General features: G+C 31.7%; 2 protein-coding genes across 5 annotated transcripts in view; one reads left to right on the top strand and one right to left on the bottom strand.

The window, feature by feature from the left end:
* Positions 1-1006: 1006 nt before the first annotated feature.
* LOC124364960 (peroxiredoxin-6) lies at positions 1007-11688 on the top strand. Of its 4 annotated transcripts, none has more exons than XM_046820810.1 (6): positions 1007-1151; positions 3686-3787; positions 7186-7342; positions 7695-7909; positions 10546-10618; positions 11091-11688. In XM_046820810.1, exons 2-6 carry the CDS (start codon positions 3696-3698, stop codon positions 11217-11219), a joined length of 666 nt encoding a protein of 221 aa, XP_046676766.1. In that variant the 5' UTR covers positions 1007-1151; positions 3686-3695; the 3' UTR covers positions 11220-11688. The 4 variants fall into 4 exon arrangements, with proteins under 4 accessions (XP_046676766.1, XP_046676765.1, XP_046676768.1 ...); XM_046820809.1 differs by having other exon boundaries at positions 1029-1151; positions 3680-3787; XM_046820812.1 differs by having other exon boundaries at positions 1034-1109.
* A 3362-nt stretch (positions 11689-15050) lies between these two features.
* The window catches only part of LOC124365579 (myosin-VIIa-like), an 84749-nt gene continuing 74992 nt past the window's right edge, over positions 15051-24807 (bottom strand). The window contains exons 36-40 of the mRNA XM_046821572.1: positions 20921-21049; positions 19340-19439; positions 18238-18335; positions 17861-18030; positions 15051-15736 (exon numbers count right to left, since the gene is read on the bottom strand). Coding sequence (XP_046677528.1) covers positions 15560-15736; positions 17861-18030; positions 18238-18335; positions 19340-19439; positions 20921-21049 — 674 coding nt within the window. The 3' untranslated portion in view covers positions 15051-15559. The remainder of the gene's footprint in view (positions 15737-17860; positions 18031-18237; positions 18336-19339; positions 19440-20920; positions 21050-24807) is intronic.

Raw genomic sequence — 24807 nt, 5'->3', positions numbered from 1 at the left:
TAAAAGACAAGCAGTTTGTGGTAATTTATGTTGTACTCTTTCTATGGAAATAAACATATTATTGATATTATTTCATTAATATTTTGGAGTAACCTATATCAACCATTCCGTATATAAATGAATTCAGTATAGTAATGGGATCGAATATTTGATACAGGATTATTAGTGCAAGTGGGAGAGAGCAAAATTGAAAACATATATCCGCCCAATAGAAGCAAAACGTAAAAAACTAACTTCCGAGTACACTGAAATGCCAAAAACAAATTACAGGCGCAGTTAACGAAAGTGATTTAAATGTATGACTGGAACTGGTTTTATGGCGGACGGCAATAATGACATTGAGTGGTAATGGCTACGCCGAAAAATCCAGTTTACTGTAAAAATGTGTATGACTTTGGCCTTAGAGTTCTCGTACGTCGACACATTACAGATTAGTTATGGCATTTAGGACCGTTATAACCTCTGAGGCGAAGAATCATCATCTTTGTTCTTTTCTGACCAATATTTCTTTTTTTTAGTTTTCTTAAAATGAACGTGCAACTTTAAAGTTTTGTATTATCTCAAAACTGATTACGTAACCCTATAAACATTATTTTAAAACCAATCTGGTAAAATCAGAAAAAATAATACATTTTTAGATTAAGGGTTTTGATAACAGTTTTGAAAGATCTTGTATTATTGGTTTGCTAAGTAAACAAAGATAATATAAGTGTACACTGGTGTATAATGTAGCTAGTGGTGTATGTACGCTTAGCAAACACATATATTTCCATTTGGGGTGGTTCCACATATGGTTTTAGCAGGAAATTCTGAAATTTTTTGCAACACTACCATTTAACTAGGCTAACAAAAAACAAATAGAAACATTTTATCTTAATCATATTTGTACTTTTTTTTAAATTTTATTATATCCTCGTTGTATGATTAATCGTTGGTGGTTTCTTTCGAGTCATACGTTGGTAGTGGCAGTTGCAGACATTCTTTACTCTATGGTTGCTAACCGCAGTTGAAAACAGGTTGTCAATTTGTTCTAATCTCACTGTTCTGTTCTGTCTGGATAGTGGACCGTAGTTCTCCGTTTTGTTGTGGTGGGATCTGAACCGTTTGAGGTTAGAATTGCTATAGGAGAGTTCTTATTTGTTATCTGAACGGTAAATTTATTTATCAATATCGTTTAAATAGTATAAATGTAGGGTAATGTTATATTTTTCACAACAATCCCAATAAGAGACAACTATTATTAGTTATTAGATTTGTTATTAATGAACTATAAAGCCGGCCTTTTACTTATACTACATGTAGACTAATCTCAGTTGTACTTTTAACATTTTTGTATTTTTAATACACAGCTACTTATTTTGTCATATTTTGATTACCTTACTGTACAAAATTAGCTAAACAAGTTATCTATATAAGTTTACTTCTACACTTTATAACCCTGAAGCTGGCAGCTACATAGCTTTAAATCTAAATTTATAAAATGCCCAATACACTATATTTATCATATTTGGTGGAAAATCTAGAAATTGATTATATTAATTATTACATGTATTATTGTAAGATTTTGTGCAATATTGAGATTTACAAAAATATAATAACAAAGCAGTGGAGGGATGTTGCCTGAAAAATGTTTTGGAATTTAAAGCTAGTAAGTTAAAGTTTGGAAATATCCAACATCTACAGAATAAAAAACGATAATAAATGGCGATGGCTACAGTATACTATGTGGCCACCACCACAATCGAATAATAATTATCTAATCATCAATATTCATGACTACCTAAAAATACTGAAAACGGGTAGGGTACGATAAGCGGACCCGGTTTTTTATATCGAAATTGGCAAACGATATTAATTAATCATAACCATCGATATAATAAATCGATACTAATTAATTATTTTGAACGATTAACTTAAATAATCTATATCAACAGCTGTAAACACTTTCAAATAATACAGGTAAGGTAATATTTCAACTTTACATAAGTAACATTTGATTATTAAAAATGGCAGTAAATTTTAGAAAACTACAGGACATTGCTTTGAAAGATGATAGGCCTAAGATGTATTTTTTGTGGCTTCAACATGTTGGACTCTTACCGAAAAACCCATTATGTGAAATTTGTGGGAAAGAAACAACTGTAACTGTGAGAGGAGCAAATATGGTCGTCTTCAGTTTTTCTAATTTTGGTTATAATAATTTGTTTGATCACTGTAAATGTTAAATTCATATTTTAATTTAAAACGTATGATTGTTATTGAGGACTATAGACACTTTTATATCGATCGATAGTCTAGGATTTGAGATGCAAATATTAGGCATTGATGATTACATTCTTCAATATAAAAAACCGGGTCCGCTTATCATACCCTACCCCTGAAAACAGTTGTTCAATGTTTAAAAATACATTTCTAGATAGTGTAGATATTTCTAATCAATAGTTCATTCCAGTGTGTTGGTGGTCGCTTCTTATACTGTGGCTCAAAAAGTTTTATTTTTATACCAGTAACATTTTAAAACTAGTAACAGAGCACTTTTTTATGGAAATTTATATTACCTGGTAATATGTTTTAAATTATGTTATACGCTTTAAAATTGTATTATAGTGAAGCTATATTTTTATATATAAAAGAAATGTATGTAATTAAGATTATACAAAATAATTAAACTTTATTAAGGCCTATACTACATTTGAGCAGTGTAGTACTTTCAATTACTTTACGGGATTAATATGTCTCAGCATTTACAAAATGCTTGAATGGATCACCACCATGTTCAACATGAACACTGTTCAATGTTTAAAAATACATTTTGAGACCAAAATCGCATGTTCATCACTATTGTCTTGCTGATGTTACTACCATACTCAGTACATAAATATTTTTATTTATTGAATTAATTTCATTTTCAACATTATTATTATTCTGGTAAATAACAACTGGCAATTAACTATAAATATCTAAGTTATAGGTAAAATGTTTATTTTCAATATTTCAAATTGATAGTCGATTCAATTGTGTTGGTGGTCGCTTATTATACTGCAGCCCAAATATCTATTTGGACATGATGTACAAAAGGGTAAATGTGCAAACAAAACTAAATCACATTCTTAATTGTATTTAGTTTGTGAAAATATATACTTTATTTAGTTTATACCAGTATATTGAAATAACTCATACAGGTCTACATCAATATAATCAAAATGACATGAAATATTTTCAAAGTTTATGGTTGGCATTTTCTAACTAGTTAATAAATAATACTATACAATTTAACCCATGATCATTGTTTTGTTTTTGATAAGTAACAAATGTCAGGCTGTAAGAAAATTACTTGTAACCTATGTTTTTTTCACCATTTGATAGTGCATACAAATACTTTTCCTTTATTATAATGTTAGTTGTGGTTTCATAGTCGTGTTGTGTGCAATTCATTGTTTAGTAAGCTTTTGAAATGTTAAATGGTCTGACCAACATTATTTTATAGCCTACTTTATAGAAGACCCCAATGAATATAATGCATAAACGTAGAATTTCAATGTTTACCACTTCATTAGCATAATAAACTCATCTTGAAACGATGTTTCTCAATATTAGAGATGAAATAAGTAATTACACCTCTATGTATTAATACATGTAATCCAAAGCTTTCTGCACAATACTAAAATTATATTTTCAATTTCAGAGACAGAGAGATGGCTAAACCAAAACTTGGGGAGGTGTTCCCTGATTTTTCTGCTGATACAACTGTGGGGAAGATTCAGTTCCACAACTGGCTTGGGGATAGGCAAGTTCCTAGATTACCTGAGTTATCACTTTTCTTAAATACTCATTTATTTTTTTATAAAATTAAGGGGTACTTTGGGATTATACCGACCACACCAGTATGAAGAACACAAAAAATATAAATTTATAGAAACAAACATGTTAGAACGAAAAAAAACAACTCTTTAATTACAAACTTACAAGCATTTCCAGGTATTGTAATCGGTATTGTTGTCGCTGTTATCTTATTTTTCTCGAGAATCCCGATTACGGCAGGCCGCGCGGCATCATATGATTATTTAAGTTTTTTGCACGGTACATAATTGCCTTTCCATTACAATTCAATTTATATTTCTGATCAGCCCCTCTCAAAATTTGATATTTTACTGATAGGTACTATCTCGAGGGATGTTTTTCTTTCGTTGACATCAGCGCGGGGCAGCACCGAAGGAGCTGGCGAAGCCCGCGCTGATGGCCGGAGGCACTTGCATTTGGGGTGGCGGAGTGTGATCAAGAATAAAAAAAAGTTTTGAGTGGTTTTTTCAATAAAGAGTTTAGTTTTTGTTTGGTAATGTTTGTTTTTTTGTTGAATTTTTGTGTTTTGGAAGAAATGTAGGGTAAAACACGGAAATAAAGGGTGATTTTTTTATTGGTGCGGTTTTTAAAACTAAATAAAAAAAATGAAAAACAACCTGCATTGACATAAAAATGCATTTATTTGAACTACAGTGTCATGACATTAACGTTTAAAAATGATTTCTGGCATATGGGCTCCATTTCGTTCGCGTAGTAGAAAGCCGAATCGAGAAGTCCAATTTTCGAATACTCTTTCCAGCAGCTGTGGTTGAATTCCGCCAATAACTCGACGAATGTTAGCTTCCAAGTCATTTAAAGTTTGTGGCTTGTCAGCGTATACTTGAGACTTAACATATCCTCACAGAAAGTAGTCTGTTGGCGTGATATCACACGACCGTGGGGGCCAGTTGACACTACCTCTAAATGAGATGATACGTTCACCAAATGTTTCTGCCAAGAGGCCAATTGTGTCCGTTTGCCGTGTGGCACGTCGCGCCGTCTTGTTGGAACCAGACATTTTCTAAATCCACTTCAAGTTTGTTTAGCTGAGGGAAAGAAAAAGTCCCGTAACATTGCCCGATAGCGTTGACCATTTACCGTAACAGTCTGGCCAGCATTGTCTTTAAAAAAAATAAGGGCCAATAACACCACCTGCCCAAATGGCGCACCAAACGGTAAGTTTTTGTGGATGAAGGGGGCATATCAACAAATTCTTTCGGGTTTTCATCACTCCAAATCCGACAATTCTGTTTGTTGACAAAGCCGCATAACCAGAAATGAGCCTCATCATCACTGAAAAAAATCTTGCCTGCGAAAGCTGGGTCACGTGTTATCTTATGTTGAGCCCATTCAACGAAATCAAGACGCTTGCGATAGTCTAATCGTTTCAGTTCTTGCACCAACTGAATCTTGTATGGATATAGGCGTAGATCCTTCCGTAAAATATTCCATAGAGTTGAGTAGCAGATCGCTAATTGCTGCGCACGATGACGAATCGACCCACTTGGATCCTCTTCAACACTATGAGCAACAGCATCAACAGCCTCTTCGGTCCTTACTGTGCGGCGTCTCTGCCGATGCTTGTCAACAAGTGTGTGGGTATTACGAAAACGATTAACCAAAGCTCGAACACCTGACTCTGATGGACGATTATGAGGTCCCGTAAATCGGACGAAGAGCTCGGTAAGTTGCCCGAACTGAACTGCGGTTTTCAAAATAAATTTGCACTATTCGCAAACGCTCTTCTTTTGTAAGTCTGTTCATGGTTACTATACAATAATACGCACTAGACAATACAAATATCGAAATGACATAAGATAATAAACAAAGATCAACTGTTTTAATTCAAATTTAATTGTTGTGTTTAATAGTGGTGCCAACTTAAAAAACCACACCAATAAAAAAATCACCCTTTACAACAAAGCGACGCACCAGCTGAAAGGGCGGCGAGACTCTGCAATCACGTTATCTACTAGACTGCTCGACTTTGACCTCTGTCTGAGGATGGGGAGGGGTTCGTGATAAGACAATTCCTGTTTTATATTGACGAAATATTGTTCTACGCTATTCTAGTGATCAGTTAGAAGCAAAATGTCAAATAACGATTTATGTCTGGGTGTGATTGGTATAATCCCAAAGTACCAATTAAGGATATACTTCCACAATCGGCCTGCTGGCCCTAAATAATCTGTTTTATTAATCAATAACTTTATTATCAAAAAATGTGATTTATCGATCAATGGCGAAGTATATAACTCTTCTTTAAGTGTATCTAATTCAACCGTTCGAGTGCCACAACCGTGTCTTTGAATTTTTTACTACTTGTATGTCTAAAAATATCAGATATAATATAGTCTTCATTCAGTAAATGATATTAGGCTCTAGGGTTCTGCTTATTTCTTATAAACCAACAATTTTTCTTTTAATTGCCCAATATATATCCTTAAATGCCACAGAATACTCATGCCAATATAGTAAGACATATGATGATGTGCTCACCAGAATCATAAATTGAGGGATGGGGGATCCAACAACCAGCACCCTCAACTTATCCACTGTGAACTAAATGCTTCAACCCTATCCCCCTTAAATTGCCTTAACCCTCAAATATGTGTTTAATTGTTTTGTAATGGAGCGCTATTTGAGACCTAGCTGAATCAAGTATATTTGTTAATAATCCATGAACTGAACAAACTAACCTAACCTACTACTAAAATAACATATTGTAGACTCTTGGAGCAATTGGAAAATTCTTTAAATATTACTAAATGTTAATAAAAATACAACTTTTTCCAAATTGTTTATTTTTTGGACGAGGCCTTTCGAAACCAAAGGTTTCATCTTCAGGCAACTCCACAAATAAATATTTACACATTGTTTGTTACAATTAATATTAAAATAACATATGGTGTAAAAATGTTTTTAAATAGAAAAATTTTGGAAAATTTCAGCCAGTATGAAAAATTAAATTTGACTAGAGTTTAATTTTTGAATGTTATTTTAATATTAATTGTAACAAACAATGTGTAAATATTTATTTGTGGAGTTGCCTGAAGATGAAACCTTTGGTTTCGAAAGGCCTCATCCAAAAAATAAACAATTTGAAAAAAGTAGTATTTTTATTAACATTTAGTAATATTTAAAATAATATATATTTTGTGTGTTTTTTTTTTAAATGTAATAAAATTTCAAAGTATTCCAAGTCAAGCATTTTTTATTAGTATGAACTGTAAGCTTCCTATTATAATTACACAAAAAAATTTAGCACCCAAGTTTGATAAAAGTGCATCGTAAAGAAAATATATTTACTTAACTTAAGAATAAAACGCATTTCATTGTTTTTAGTTGGGGTATTCTTTTCTCACACCCTGCAGACTTCACTCCTGTTTGCACTACCGAACTGGGCAGGGTTGCCAAACTTGTTCCCGAGTTCCAGAAGAGAAATGTCAAAGTGATTGGGTTGTCTTGTGACAGCGTCAGCTCCCATAACAGCTGGATTGAGGTAAGTCAAACATTTTTTACTCAATTCCGGTACAATATTTGTTATGGTTTTACGTAACATAATTACATTAACGAGTTGGGAACTGTCACAAATTTGTTTGTGGCATGAAGAAAATGTTAAAAAAAAGATATATATATATATATATATACACACATTGGATGTTTTTTTTATTAATTAATGAAGAACATCTGCAATTATGGGAGTAATTCAGTATTTTACTCTCCAAGGTAAAAACCATTACAAAACAAGTTTGTATGGTCTAACGTTGCAATAATTCAAGTAGACTACTGCTGGTCACGTAAAATGAATTATTTGTTTTTTCACCTCTCTCTACTTTTGTGACGCTCTTTAGGACATAAAGAGCTACTCAATGGTGCAAGGGGACTTCCCCTTCCCAATAATCGATGATGAACGCAGGGAGTTGGCTGTGCAGCTAGATATGTTAGACCCGATGGAGAGAGACAAGGACGGGCTTCCCCTCACCTGCCGAGCAGTCTTTATCATCGATCGACTCAAGCGACTGAGACTTTCCTTGCTCTACCCAGCTACCACTGGACGGAACTTTAAGTAAGGACAGATTCATTTAATTTAGCTTCAAAGTTACAAGGGGCAGTTCTAAAATATGTTTATGGGTCATTTCCAAATTGAGAACTAATATAATTTTATTTAAGTAAGAAACAAACAAACTAGGCTAAAATGAACAAAGCTATATTAATTAGTCACATGAACCAATTTAGAAAATAAAATCATAATTAGATTAATTTCAATAATTCCTTTAAGTCTCATTTTGTCCACTCATTCATTGTCCGTAGCAGCTAACGGAGAATTGTGAATACAAAATACTCAGAATACGGTAATTACTTAAATTTTTTAGTTCATATTACATGAAATCCAATAAATTTAACAACTATTTTTATGCCATATTATATCAGTTTTGCTTTATTTCCGTCCTTTCCTAAAAAATAGGGTGAAATCTTTCGCTAGCCGTAGCCCGCTAACAAAGCATTTCCGGACATATGTTCAAATGAACTTTTTTCATTATTCTGATAATAGGAAACCACCTGAGAAGTTTTTTGGGTTATTCGTGGGACACCCTGTATATCAGCAAGGAGTGATTAGAAAAAATAAACTTATTAATTTAATTTTTATTTCTAATTTAAACATCATCATGTATTTTGGCATTATGCCATCACAATGACAACCTATTATAGTAAAAACCGATAGCTTAAAACAACACGAATCTAAATAAATAATCAGATAAATCAGTTTCGTGTTTATAAATTATTTTTGTATGATTCTTGACCTAAAATTTCTACTTTTTTCATCCAATGTTGGTGATTATTTTATTTTCCTTTGTCGTCAAAACATTCTTTATTTACTGAAACTTAGAAATTCTTAATGGCGTCAAGATACGAGGTGTGTTAGAAAAGTAATGAGATTGGTAACACTGCGGGAGATCTGGCAACGTTGTGTCTACCGGCTGACGCTAAACCTGTTTATTTATCCCTTCCACTTCCTCAGTCCGAGTTACAACTCCGTACAGTTAACACATTAGTTTTGACAGCGCCATTAGTAAAGTTGTGTTTTAATTGTGCGTCACAGAAATGGAGCATCGAAATTTAGAGCAACGTTGTGCAATAAAGTTTTGTGCTAAACTTGGTGAATCCGCGAGTGTGACTTTTGAAAAGTTGAAACAGGTCTATGGGAAACAGTGCTTATCGAGAGCACAAGTTTTCCGCTGGCACAAATCATTTTTGGAAGGCCGAGAACACGTTGAAGATGAACCTCGCTCAGGGAGACCTTTGACTTCAAGAACGGACGAAAACATGGATCGTGTGAGGGCGCTTGTGAGATCAGACCGTCGTTTAACAATAAAGATGATCAGTGAACAGCTAAATTTAAACACTTTCACCGTGCATCAAATTGTGACAGATGATTTGAACATGCGAAAGGTTTGTGCCAAATTGGTGCCGAAAAATCTCACAACTGAACAGAAGGACAATCGAAAAAATGTGTGCGTTGATCTTCTTGAGAGGATTGCTAATGACCAAGAATTCTTCAATTGTGTGATCACTGGTGATGAATCCTGGATATTTGAGTACGATCCTGAAACAAAGCGGCAAAGTAAAGAATGGCACACTTCGTCATCTCCTCGGCCGAAGAAATGTCGAATGAGCAAATCAAAGATCAAGACCATGCTAATTTGTTTTTTTTGACAGGAAAGGTATCGTACACAAAGAATTTGTTCCACCAGGACAAACTGTCAACCAAGTGTTTTATAAAAGTGTCCTTGAAAATTTGAGGAAAAGAGTGATCCGTGTGAGACCGGAAATTGCAGACAAGTGGATGCTTCATCATGACAATGCTCCATGTCACACGGCCATTTCCATCTGTGAATTTTTGAACTCAAAACGCATTACTGTTGTTCCTCAACCCCCCTATTCACCTGATTTAAGTCCTTGTGACTTTTTCCTTTTCACGAAATTGAAACATGTCCTAAAAGGACGTCATTTTGGAACTCTGGAGAACATTCAAAAGACTGTGACCGACCAGTTAAAAGCCATACCAATTGAAGACTTCCAGCGCTGCTACCAAGAGTGGGAACGACGACTCCGCCGATGTATAGCTGCCCAAGGAAACTACTTTGAAGGGGATAACATTGTTGTTTGAAAATAATAAAAACTTTGGTTAGTATGAAATCAGTCTCATTATTTTTCTAACACACCTCGTACATGTGTTTACTGGTATATTTAGTTTTCAGCAACAAATGAATGAATTTTCAGTCCAAAAGGTTATTCTAACAGCCCTGTTAATTTACAGTTAAATGGTGAACAAATATATATATATATATATATATATATATATATATCCATAATAGTCTGTGGAGTTTACAAAACAGTTTATCTAAAGACAGTAGATTAGAAAGCTTGGCTAGGGGATTAAGCCAGTAGAATTCTAGTATTAGAGCCTTACTTGGTGGTATTGGGTAAATTGTAAATTGGGTGACATTGTCCTCAGTTAGAAATTATTTTCACATTTATAATAATTAGAACTTCAATTATGTAAATGATTACATGAGTTACGTTTGCTGCATAAGGAATGGATAAGATTTCAATGTTTATTAAATATTAACAAATTGCCTTCATTACTTAGTTGTGTTGCCTATTATCATTTCTATTGCTTATCTTATATTTTCTGTACAGTGAGATTCTAAGAGTAGTCGATGCCCTGCAGTTAACGGATGGCAACAAAGTGGCAACTCCAGCAGATTGGAAAGTGAGTATTGTGTTGTATTGGTAAACATAAAGAGTACCATTTACCATACATGTATCACTTGGTTTTTTTTTTTTAATATAGTTGTTTTAATTCTTATTTAATAAAGTAATGTTCCCATATTTTGCATATAATACACATGTCATTATAAATAAAATCAATGAAATTTTAGTCATAAGGTACAATAATTAAGATTGTCATTTATGATACCCATTTTATGTAATTTTTCTACATTACTGTATATGGGAAGATTGTTTTAGCATGATAAGGTAAAATTCAGGATCGTCATAGAAATTGCACACTTATTATACTTACAATACTTAAAAAATTTGTCCTAATGCTATTCTTTTCCTTGTTTTATGGGCAATTATTTGAATCTTGACAAACCTGAATCCTCACAATTTTCAATTAATTTAAATTGTACTGTGTGGAAAACATGAAATATAAATTCCATGAAGAAATAATCTTGTTTCAGCAAGGGGAGGAGGTCATGGTGCTGCCAACTGTGAAAGAAGAGGAAGTAAGAGACTTGTTTCCGAAAGGAGTATCTTATGTCAATCTTCCGTCTGGCAAGTCATACCTTCGCAGAACTCCCCAGCCCTAGGAAAGTCTCAAGAGCTTATTTAACTCCATTTTATTTGTTTTGTTATTTATTTTCATAAAAAGATATTGGTTGTTTTCATATAAATTGACCTTGGATCAATCAATATTAACAAAGTAAAGTTTATCAAATAGGTTGTAACTTTATGTTCATAAGTCACAGAACGTACAAAACTATAACCTTAGCCATGTAGCAATTGTTAATAATACATTGTTTCGTAACAAATTCTTGACGTTAGTAGAGTGGCTGTTTTAAAGCATTTAAATATAGTTTTACCAATTTTACTGAAATATAAGGCATATTACATTTTAAATTACATTTGATAAATAGTGCCTTCAACATTCCATGGAAACATGAATTAGAAGACAGTGAGAAGTAAAAGAGCATTGGTGCTATTTACTTGTAACAGTATTGTGTTGTTTGTTATCTTTGTTGTAATCTTTACTTCAAAATAAAACTTTTTTCTCACAAATATGCTTTGTAATTGTTTGTGCCTAGTATTCTTTAACAGAATATTTCGTACTCTTGAACTTCTTGATTCTAAATTCATAAAAAAAATGTCTTAGAATTAGTATTATTAGATAGAAAACTTTACAGTTTTTAATAAGCTTTTCCTTGATGTCTTTATGTACGATGTGTAGTGTACAAGTACTCTGAAAACTTAAATAAAGCTGACTACAAGTTGAGTTGGCTACACATTAAGATAAGCTTTAAGTAACATTGAGGCACAGTACAATCACATCATCAAGGCAATTTGCTGCACAAAATGAATGTTGCTCTTCATCATCGCCAATATATTTTACCATAATATCAAAAAACTCATCTAGGAATTTAAAGCCATCATTTTGTAATGGTGGCATCTTGATTGTTGTTCCATAAGAGCAATGTTAATCATCAACAAATACGTTAATCGTCTTACTGACAGTGATGCATTTTGAGTTCCTCCAGGTTTATGAACAGGCATCACCAATTTTTTTAAAGCATAGAATTCCAACAGTTTTGATCTTTTATATCTTGAAGTTTTTGGCATTTGTGAAGGGGAATAGACAGAGAATTGGAGATTATTCAAAAGTCGCTTCAAATTAATTAACAGTTTTTGTTCATACAGCAAGTCTTACTGAATTTGTTATGATAGCAGTATTAGACTTTCTTAACTTTTTACCTACAGAAATAAAAGAACTTACTCTTCGTTAATTTAAAAGATACATTAAAAATAATTATACTCTATAGGAGACATCAAGGTTTTAATTGCTATTTGTTGATTTTTATTTCTTGATTGGTGTTTGCTGATTGTTATTGGTTAATTGTTCTTTTTTTGTTATTATTTTGCTTTTACCAAAGTTAATGCAATATATATTGTTTTTTCTATATTGTAGAAAATGATTCATATGTCAAAAGTTTAGTATTAGTATTTAGTGTAAAAGGATAGTTTTAGTAAAATAACTGTAACTATCTTTAAGAAAAAACATGCTGAATGCCTGTACTGAAAAGTTTCCCAATAAATGATTTGATTTGATTATACTGCAATGGACAGCAACTCGTTGAGAGTCGTTAAGTTTTCTACGCTGAATTTAGCCACTAAAAAAGGCATTAATCCAGACAAAAATGGTATCCATATGTTCCCAATGAACTAAACTATTCCGATAATGTTCTGAAATTTAAAAAATGTCACTTGATTTTAGCAAAGTAATCGCAAAGTTAGCACCAGCCACAAAGTTGTGAGAATGGTAAAAAGCTACCTATATTTTTAGGTATGTCGAAGGGAATTTTTGAGGGGAATGCTAGAATAATACTTTCATCACTGAAAAGAGCAACTGTTCATCACTGAGCACTGAAAACTAAACATGTGGTTTTTTTACACCAATAAAAACTGTCCAGATTAATTTTTTTGGACAAAAATAATATACATTTTAAAACTATAAGAGTTGAAAATTCAATTTAGCAGTGTGCAAGTTTTGTTTGCTATCATTGGTCTCATCTCCAGCTGAAGAAGATGTGCAACATTTGTGTGTTGTGCTGTTGCGTGGGCTGAAAACACTAATTAAAAGATAAATAATTGTAGAGTGTTCAACTAGTCTGTATTTGTATAAACAATGAAAATTACTTGCTGATTTCTATTTTTTATGCGTTTCATTTATTGTTACTATATTTTATTCTAAAACATGAAGAATTATTATTATAAAATTGTAGGTATTGTGTTGTGTTTTGTTATATATAAAACAATATTATTTTGAATTTTTAGTGTACTCTTTATTCCAATACATTTACAACATGTACATTAATACAAAACTTAGATTCTACGCTATTGGGGAAAAATTATTGAATTTACAAAATAATTCTGTACAAAAATATACCAACATAAATACAATTCAATTTTTACCAATGTTTTGTTTTTAAAATTCAACATTTTTTTAATTTCTTTTTTAAGCCAAAACATAATTACTATGATATAACATTTGTTGGGTTTGCATATAAAGCAATATTTTATATGGATCTATCAAAAAACCCATTACTTTTTTTGTTAATTAGCTACTTTCTTTTATATGTTAATGTGTACATGTTATATCTTTTTACATAGCGTTTCCTATTTTATTTTTAGATAGTAAATTCTGCATCTTTAGGCTATTTTAGATTTTCTCATAAAAAGTTTGCTACATGAACAGAGAACTCGATATTTGTTTTTGGCACTAAAATTGTTCAGCAATCACTAGTTTTTGCAAGTTAATTTTGTTGTATGAGTTTTAATATTTTGTGTAAGTTTAATATTCAAATTCTACATACCTTGGCAAAATTATATAATAAAAAAGTGTACACTGGTTGCATAAAGCATGGTTTAGAGCATGGTCAGCTCTCATGCGTATATATGGGCTTACAAGGGTTAAAAAGGAATTACTCATATTACAAGAACTTTCTGGAAATTATTCTTTAATTTTATTCCTTATTCTGTAAGTTAGTTTAAATTTGTTGTTTTATAATACTTGTTTCATAACTCGATCAATTATTATGTAATTCTATCCATTAATTTTTAATTGTATTTGATTGAAAAAAGAGTAAATGATGCAAATTACAAACTAATGTATTAATGTGTGTGCATACATGTATGTACTGGTATATCCATTTATGTAAAATATATTTTGGAATGACTCAATGCACATTTGTTGCAGACATGCTTTCAAGCTAATGCTGATAAGGTTATTGAAAGGCAGTAGGCTGAACTGATGTTTCAGCATATACTTTTAAATGGAACAGAGTTTATGGCAAGTAACTAAGAAGACTAATGAATTATCTTTCTTAAAACACTGTATGTGAAGTTTTGAGAGAACATAAGATTAATTAGGTCATATTCAATCAAAGGATGACAAAACAAATAAAAACACTTGGCATAATTAAAAACAAGGATAAATTAAAGACCAAGAGATGTATAGATATAAAGATATTCATAATTATCTCTTAATTCTTAACAGTATAGGCTATCCTAGAACTGTTCAATTGTAGTAAAATGTAATAAACAAAGTAATTGTTAACTAATCACCACACTTCTTATTTTTTGTTTACGTCTATGCTATATAATGTGGCTTGTAGAAATGATAACTGGTCCCTAGAAATTCTAAACAAGACGAAATTTGGTATAAAAATAGGTTTTTACAAACAATACTTAGTTAAGTTCCAATATGGCACTTGATTAAACTAAGGATTCACAACTCCATTATTTATGGACTATGAACATTGAAAACATGACATCTATTGTCATAATATACAGAAGGAGAGCTCTAGAAGGACAGTCCAGGAAATCTAGATTTCTCGTAAAAATCCAGAAATAATCACATGGAAATATTGTCATTATCAATTTATTAAAAGTTTTTTTTAGATAATTCAATATGCATCCTATTACTTCATTAGTAAATGTTACACAATAATTGTTTTTATTATAATTTGACTAGCCTAGATGAACACTTTAGTTTACAGAGAATTTATTATTTTAGTTCAACATATTATTTACCTTATTTTATTCATGTTTCACCATCTACAAAACAGGCTCTATTTAGAGGCAAAAGAACAACACGTGAACTTTGTACATTAAAACAATCCAACACTTCTTGTCAACTTTGTTAGTTTTTTAGTTTTCATCTGGTTTTGGCAAAGTTATACTAATAGAATCTGGAGCTTCCTCCTTAAAAGAATTTGTTTTGTGTTTTAATAGTATTTTTGTTTGAATACATTCTTTTTGGACAGAAAAACATGAAATGTTGGAGTATTTAAGTTACAGACTTATAAATGTAAATTGCACCATTTCACCAAATTTGCATTGATCAAATACAGTAAAGCACTGGCACATGTTACTATCACACGCCATTATTGCGAGGCCCGAGAAGTGATGTGTAGGACGTGATGAGGTCGTCCATCTTGTAGCCGAGAGGGGTCACGCATACGAGCCGCACAGAGCTTACGTCCAGTGAGAACGTTGACTTTGTAGTGGTCCAACTGGTCACCTCCGTGAATGGATACAGAGTCAATGGCTCCTAGTCAGGTTATAAATTATTTTGTACATCACAATCATTTTCTTATTCATACATCAAATTTCACAATTGTATTTATGTAAGAAAACAGTGTTTTCCCAATTTATTAATAATACCTTTCATGTTATTAATGTTTACCCAATTTTATTTTAATGTATTTTTAACTTATATAAAGACTATTGCCACTTATATAAATTTAATGAATGTAAACAGAAGTCATTTGGCAGGTATTTGGTCTTCATATCATATGTTAGCTTGGTTATTTAAACGCATATGTGAAAGAAACGGCCAAATACAAAATAATTGAATCGTAAAAAGTGAGGGCTCTGTGGTGTAATGGTAGCACATTCACTCGGCAAGTGAGAGATCCGGGTTCAAGTCCCGGCGGAGCAAGTACTTTTTGCGATTCAATATTTATTGAAATTAACTTATATAAAGGAAATTCAATTCCATTCCGATTGTTTTCCACTTTCAGAATGGATTAATATAGTTAAAACTGAGCTAACCATTCGCTGTATACAGTATATTAGGCATTACCAAGGAAACGCTATGCCACTTTATACACCATAAGTTTCTTACTACACCAGATCCCACTACCTTAAAGTGAAATATCCCTGAATTTTACACCTTAAGAACAATCTCAAACACATTTACAATCTTTTTCGCCACTGAATTATGTACACTGTCTCATTTTAAAGGTATGAATAGTATGTATCATTACACTTTTGAGATTTTCTTGCACATTATGCTTTTTGAGTATTTAACTATTGGTATTTTACTTAGGTAAAGAAGATATTTAAAAAACTTTCTGTATAACCAATAGCAATATAAAAACACTATTATTCATTTAAAGGTTTGTTAATCGTACATTACAATTGAGACATCTACCATGAGTGTCACACAAAAGATACAGCAAAAGTATTAGACATTGAACACTTTCTTTCTGGAGGCTAATATTCAAAATGGCTGTGAGTACAGCGGGTGACTTGATACTCAATGATACTCATTTATTACTGGTAAAGATTACATACATTGTCACATTGAAAAACACAATATTGTACATTTCAATTTTAAAAGCAATGCAATCCTCCAGTTCGTCCAGATCATTAAAAGAAGTGATATATTAAATAAATAAATCAATTAAAACAAATCAATTAATTAATTAAAACTAATTACAACACAGATAAAAGAATTTCCCAAGATCAACAACAATTATCCAATTTATGACTAATCCCAAAAAACTCATCCACTTCATAAAGTGGGTGTTCCAAAAGGAAAAATCCAATTTGTCTTTTGAAAATACCAAATGGCAGTGATCTTAACCCATTTGGCAGTGTGTTCTATAATTTTGGTCCAAGAGATAATGTTGCTAATGAATATTGTTTGGAAATCAGTTTTTTGGTTACAATATTGTTTGCGCCCCTTGTGTTATATTGGTGGATGTTTTTATATGTTAGGTTGTTTGACGTAGCCATATAAAGCAACAGTTTATACACAACTAAATAAGGGACCGTCATAATATGAAGTTCTTGAAATTTTTTTTTACATGAATCCTTATAGCCAATACCAATACTTTCAAAGGATTTCAGCTGTTTAAAAAAACATTTTGAAGGAGCGCACAACTGTCTTATGGAGGTAAAAGTCAAGATGATTGCCAGTACAGTGGGTGGCTTTTAAAGGATTTCAGCTGTTTAAAAAAACATTTTGAAGGAGCACACAACTGTCTTATGAAGGTAAAAGTCAAGATAATTGCCAGTACAGTGGGTGGCTTTTAAAGGATTTCAGCTGTTTAAAAAAACATTTTGAAGGAGCACACAACTGTCTTATGGAGGTAAAAGTCAAGATGATTTCCAGTACAGTGGGTGGCTTTTAAAGGATTTCAGTTGTTTAAAAAAACATTTTGAAGGAGCACACAACTGTCTTATGGAGGTAAAAGTCAAGATGATTGCCAGTACAGTGGGTGGCTTTTAAAGGATTTCAGTTGTTTAAAAAAACATTTTGAAGGAGCACACAACTGTCTTATGGAGGTAAAAGTCAAGATGATTGCCAGTACAGTGGGTGGCTTTTAAAGGATTTCAGCTGTTAAAAAAAAAAACATATTTTGAAGGAGCACACAACTGTACATACCCTAGTTTGCCTGTCAAGGATGAAGATCCCATTCTTGTTAATCGCGATGGTGATGTTTTCAGGAAATCGCTTCTCAGTTGTTTGTTTCACGTCGAAAAACGATGATCCAAATGTTGACCAAGGGAAGACAAACCTCAAGTAGTTAATTTTGGCATCCTCAGACGTCATACCTTCAAAAAAATTAAATTCAGTCCCAGGCTTTGAAACTAAACAGTTCAAAAAATATATGAGAATCAAATAATTTTTATTTTTAGATTAGAGAGTAGTTTTTAGCTTACTGCTTGTACAACGTCTTATTTTATCAAAAGCAACACATATAATTTATATAATTAACAAAACATAAAATGTAATTTCAAAGAAAAGCAGGCAGGACTAACCCATTTGTTTTTTGTAAACCTCAGAGATTGCCTTTTTCCACTCCTTGTTAGACTGTAATTTCAGATGGTATGGAGGCACTAACTTGGCCATAAGCTTTCTGCAACCAAAAAGTTCCATTAAAAATATTTATATTAATTATTGTATATTTTATGTATACTTAATTGAAACATAAGCAATACATGCAATTTTAATCAATAATAGCTGCTTACAACAAAATACTTCAACTTTGTTTAGTTATTACAGAGATATTAGCAATCGCAACCAGTTTTCAATATTGTATAAGAAAAAAATCTATTTCAATTAACATCCAAAGAAGAATAATACATTTGTGTTACTATGTTGATTTTAGTATCAAGAAGTTTGCACTCAAGACTGAAGTTGTATAATTATTGACATATCAATATGAAGAAAGGTATAGAATTTTTAATAAGAATCATTCAACATCTAAATTTAACTGATCAACCAAAATTTCCAATACTCTAGAATTAATGCTTAAAAATGTATTTGAAAAATCACAGTATTATGAGAATAACAATTTATAATGCCCATCCTACCAAAATCAAACAAATTAATTAATTTTTTTACTTCAATTTTTTGTTTAAAATAGTATTATTCTATAATTTAATATTTATTGAAATGATGACATCAACATCAGCATTTATTCAAAGTGGTTATACACTCAAATAAGTTGAATTTTCAATAATAAGCACATTTTTTGTGTTGACAATGTCACATGTTTTTCTAGATTTGCTAGGAATAAAGAAATATTCTGTTTCAATAACTTTAAAAGATATTAGGATTATGGATCTTTGCTACTTTTATATTTTGTAAAAATCTTTAGGTAAACATTTTGAAAACTTATCTGCTATCTTTCTCATGTTTCAAATCCTAAAAGTAAGTTAAGGTTCATATAAAAGTGAACATTAATATGAACATGTACAAGTAAAACTTCAGAATATATCAGTTAAATTTGTCATAGTAAATTAGAAAATATATCAATTTTATTCATATGTCAAGAACTATGAACTATTATGGCACTTTATTTTTTTACATATGAACTTGTCATAAAAAATATGCTATATAATATTTATAACTTCTCACTTTGAGTCATCTAGAAGATCTAACTTTCTGTCTCCATTGTCTGCTCTGAAAATCAATGCTCCCAGGACTGCAGCATCAGACTTTGAACACTTCTGATATCCTGAAATGTCCATCATTTCATTACAGGTATATAACCAAATTTTACAATAACATGTAAGTAATTACTCCTTTAAATTAAATGTTATACTCATTATATGACAAAATTGATAAAACCTTGATTTAGCATGATTTTTTTATTTTATTTTATTTTTATTACAATTTTATCTATATGCATAACAATTGACCAAAGAAACTAATTAGTAGACAAAAACAAAAACAATAGAATATGCAACCAGTAAACAAAATAATAGATACATAATGAAACAAATAGATATGAATTGTAAGATGCATAACTAGAAAGTATAAATAGATAACAAGTAATGTGTAACAATAAATAGATAAATATATAACAATAACAAAGAAAGATGCTTAACAAGAACGATGCAAAACAAGATATGAACTATGACGTAGTAACAGTTTTGACAAACAAGTTAACTGTGATAATAAAATAAAAGACTGAGACACAACACAGGCAGGGTAGGTGTAGAGACGAGCCAATAATAATAACAGCTACAGTGATGCAAGCCGGCTTTTGATTGCAGATTTGGATGCGATAAAGATGTCGAGGGTGGATGGAATGTTGTTCCCTAGCCGCTGAATCCTCAGCATTGGGCCATTTGCTGCATAAGAGGAGGAAGCTGCGACCTTGGTGAAAGATTCATGGCTCTGGTTCCAAACGATGCCTTGAAGTTGATTTTTTCTAGAAGGTCAGGGCAGTCCAACTCAGCGTTGATCAAACGGTAGAGAAACATCACATCCTGAATACAGCGTCTAGAACTGAGTGATGGTATGTTCAGGAAAGTAGCAATATCTTGTATGGGGACCTCTGTGTATCTATAACCAAGACGAACCCCAACAAGTCGCAAGAAACGTCTCTTGTATCTTCTCAATATCATCCACTGCTGGTGCGGTGACCAAACGACGCTGCAGTACTCGAGATGGGGTCTGACATGTGCATAGTACAAAATCTTCAATGAGTGAATGTCGTTAAAGGGCTTGGTGAGTCTCAGTATCAAGCCCAAGTTGCGAGCAGCTTTATTGCACATATTCCTGATATGATAAACCCTTTGCTGTTTACTATAGATATTTTTCCATCTAAACTGACAGAAAAATAGAATTAAAAAACCAAAACACTATTTGTTGATTTTTCATAAATAAATAGAGAGTGTTTTAAAGTTCACTTTCATTTCATTATACAGATTATGGCTGTATTGGAAAAAATTCAGAAACTAATACCTACAAAAAGCACAATTAAGAAATTTATTTATTTCTAACAGCAATTTTGTTTAGACAATAGACAAGTTTACTTTAAAAACATTTGGAACCATTATACACATTAAATGAAAATGTAGACAACAAAAGCTTAATAATTCTACTGTAAAGATACTTTTCAACATACTCTAGCTGTGTTCTGGATTGGAAATACTAATTTTACACCGAAAAAATTATTCTTGAAAAAAAATTCACGACTCATGTGATTACCTAAAATGTACTTGGGGACTTCTTGAGGATAGTGACAGACCACATCAGCAATTCTATCCTTGCCTGGAACCATCGTAAGCCAAACTTTCCGCATGTACATCAGCTCGTACAGGAATCTCTGGGACTGACCTGAAACAAAACACTTTATTGGATAGTTGAAAAGACCAGCATGTTCATCAATTTTATCATAGTCTATAATTTCCGCTGTTTCTTTTTGTTGAGACAATGTTTTTGATGGAATATTACTTTCATAACAACTGTGTAAAATAGTTCAACTGACATACTATTAATCATCATTATACTTATACATCATTATTTTTTCTCCTATGACAACTGTGCATTGTGTAAGTAGTTTTGGTGTTTTCTACTAGATGTCAGCACTTCCTTGACCCTCTGTCATGAGTGTTTGAACCTTGGTGTGCTCGCTGTAGTCGCACAGTGCAGACAGCTACTGCGTGTTGTTGTTGCATGGCACCCATCTTGGGAGTAATTTATGGTTTTATTTGTAGTGTTTATTGTACTAAGGAAATATCCTATGCACAAATTTACGATTGGCTTCATTTGAATTTAAACAAAAAAACAATTTTTGGATATAGTAGCTAACATTTTTTTAAATACACTAAAAATAACAGTTTTTGCTTAAAACAGTTTATATCTAAAATCTACAAACCTGCCTCTGTGTAAAACCGCATAAAATTAGCCTAACAACATAATTTTAGATAAAAAAAAAACTGTTAAGAGGTTAAGGTTAGAATTATGAATTTAGATGATTCGTGTTTTAAGACACCTTTCTTATCCAGTTCTAAAATTAAAAAACAAATGTATCCCTACTTCCAGGTCAAAACAATGAATAATGCAAATCTTCCCTAAACTGTTTAATGCAATACAGAAAAGCTTAATGTAATATCAAAAATTAACTTTTATTGGGTCCTATTTCCACACTGTTTTCGACAAATCACTTAAGTGGTCATACTAATCAGACATATGGTTTGGTCTCAAAATGGCCAGATTAGAATGAACATACTATATACTTACAAACAACAAACAAAAACACATATAACATTGAAGCACATGGTCAAGTATTTATTTTTATTTAATTTATAATATGAATCTCTTTTACATTCGATTAAATTGAAACATCTTCCCAAAATATCACTTAAAAACCTGAGATGGTCTTTATAATAACTTTTTAAGAGTGTAAATGAATGTAGCTATTAAAGGTGGTGCAATTGGTTTTTGGTTATGTTAATCAGAACAGTATATATATATATATATACTGGAAAGGTCATTTCCTTATCTTCTCCATTTTTCTATGCCTCATTCCGAGATGCTCCAAATTATTACTACAAACAACTACAATTACTAATGAAAAGAAAGAAATTTTATATTTCTGAGAGCTGTAATTAAACATTTTTAAAATTAAATAAAGTTCACTCAACCAAGTACATACTTTTTGCTCAAAAATTAATTATGAATAGCAATGGGGCATAATGTATTTCAATTAAAAATGAAGAAAAATATTTAAATACCAAGATTTAACGTTAATCGCAGTCTAGATTTTGTTGTTACTAATGTAGTTTTTTACTAGTAGTTAAGTAAAAAACTACTAGTATATTTAGCCATATTTAATATTCAACCAAGAATATGTTTGACTGAAGAAATAGCCTGTTCTTTGCTTCGTGGATTTGTTTAAAGCTGCTTGGTACAGCAGATCAGTATATTAAAGAAAGTCAATAATTTAACATGACCTTTACATAATCTATAGCACCTGTTCACCAAAACTAACAACAAATTTAATGCTAACATGGTTTTAGATAACACTAATAACAATGCATTAATTAAGCAAGAGTTTCTTGTAACACACAACAGCCCAATGTATGTCAATGGATCGAGTTAAGATAAAAAAATCATGTGGGCAACATTTGGCTGATTTTGAAATTATAGATTTATTCAACAACTTTTAACAAAATTAAATTTAGACAGTCATTTTCTCAATTACTCTTTCATTTTAATGATGGATCTGGCAAGTTTTGTAGAAATACTTACTCACCACCTTTTCGTAATATTGGACCACTGTAATGGTGTAGTACACGAGTGACACCTACTTCTTCATATAGGCAAACATTGGTATAACTCCATTGGATAAACATAACCAAACATTTCTCGAACTGTTAATATGGTTGAAAAAAGTATCTACAATTAAACACAGGCAAATCAAAATTTATCCCTTTTCCCATACCCAGAAAAAAAACAAGTAAATTATCTTTTTGTATTACGTGAAATTTTAATTTGTTAAGTACAAAATACTACTCTAGTTACAGTGATAATGGACCAAAAATTAAACTAAAAGTCTGGTTAAAAAGAATGATATGGGGGGGGAGATGGAAGATCAATTTTATGTGTTCCATATGTTACGTAAAAGATCACTAGAATATAAACTATTGATTCTTGATTCTTTTTACTTCATCAACATCGTTGAATTGCTTCCTGCCAAGATGATGTGTCAGCTGCTGTAAAAGAAGGATATTGTTCAAAACAAGATTGGTGCTGTACAGCAGGTGATTCAAAACTTGCCAGCTGACAAAGTCAGTCATTTTCTGAGTCTGGACAGCAATGTAGTTTTTTACTAGTAGTTACACAGCCATATTTATTATTCAACCAAAAATTTATTTTACTGAAGAAATAGCCTGTTCTTTGCTTCATGGATTTGTTTAAAACTGCTTGGTATAGTAGATCAGTATATTAAATAAAGTCAATAATTTAACACGTTAAATAACATTAAGGTAACATTAAGCAATGTGATGCTTTATATAGTCAAGGGGGAGCAAAAAATTGTTTATCAGCATACTGCATCATTTGTTGTCAACCACTTTACGGAGCTTATTCGGTGTTGTTGATGTTCGTCCCTCACAAAGTACATCAGCAAAACACCACGCCTGTTCCAAAACACAATTGTTATAGTTTCACACAGTGACAACATTTATTTGGCTTTGACTTTGACAGGAGAAATGGGAGGAGCCATTCCATAGCTTGTAACTTGGACTTAGGGGAGTGATATGGAATAACCATATTTTATATGTGTCAATTTGACTCAAACATGCAATCCCCTTTTTTGTCACAAGGACTCAAAAAGGTCAATGATCTGTCAAATCTCTTAGTAGTTTAGAGTCCTCTGTTAAGAGTTTAGGCACCCATTAAGAACACAATTTTTTGAATTTCAGATTTTCTGACACAACTTTAAGGGAAAATCTTTTAAAAATTCCTTGGAGAGTCCATATTATGAATCTTCTATCCTCACAAATTTCCATTTCAATCACACTGACCAAATCTTCAGTCATCACAGATGATAGATCTGAAAGTTCCTCATCATGAACATTTTCCACGGCCATCACTAAACACTCTTTCTCTCTCTTTCTGACCCATTTATACACTTTACCTTCACTCACTGCACTATCACAATAAACTTTACAAAGCTGATGATGAAAGTCTGCAGCTGAAACGTTTCTAACATTAAAAAAACACCATCGACTAAATTCATAATTCATAAAGCAATTCATAATCTTGAATATTTTACAGATGCACAGTAAAGCGTATAGGATAGCTACAGCTGGTAACATATACTTATTGCTAATAATGCGTGCTTGTTCACAAGGATTCAATAAATAATTAATTTTGAAAAAAAAAACATTTTTACATTGCTAAAACACATATATTGTAATATCCTACTATTACTATTATACACTTTAAATAAATGGTTAAACTTAATTTGTATTCTGATTATAGTTAGAAATAACAAATAACTCAGTATGATATAAATGTGAAATTTAATGATGATAAATTAATTGACATACAAGTTTGAATTTTGAAACAAGATGGAGGATACAATA

The sequence above is a fragment of the Homalodisca vitripennis genome, chromosome 6 (assembly GCF_021130785.1).
Source record: "Homalodisca vitripennis isolate AUS2020 chromosome 6, UT_GWSS_2.1, whole genome shotgun sequence".
Classification (NCBI taxonomy): domain Eukaryota; kingdom Metazoa; phylum Arthropoda; class Insecta; order Hemiptera; family Cicadellidae; genus Homalodisca; species Homalodisca vitripennis.
This window is presented reverse-complemented; position numbering and strand designations above follow the sequence as displayed.

Excerpts from the sequence above, each read along its gene's own strand:
- LOC124364960 (XM_046820810.1), top strand. The coding sequence starts at position 3,696 with ATGGCTAAACCAAAACTTGGGGAGGTGTTCCCTGATTTTTCTGCTGAT. Across the intron at positions 3,788-7,185 it reads CACAACTGGCTTGGGGATAG|TTGGGGTATTCTTTTCTCAC; the intron begins GCAAGTTCCTAG and ends CATTGTTTTTAG. Across the intron at positions 10,619-11,090 it reads CAACTCCAGCAGATTGGAAA|CAAGGGGAGGAGGTCATGGT; the intron begins GTGAGTATTGTG and ends ATCTTGTTTCAG.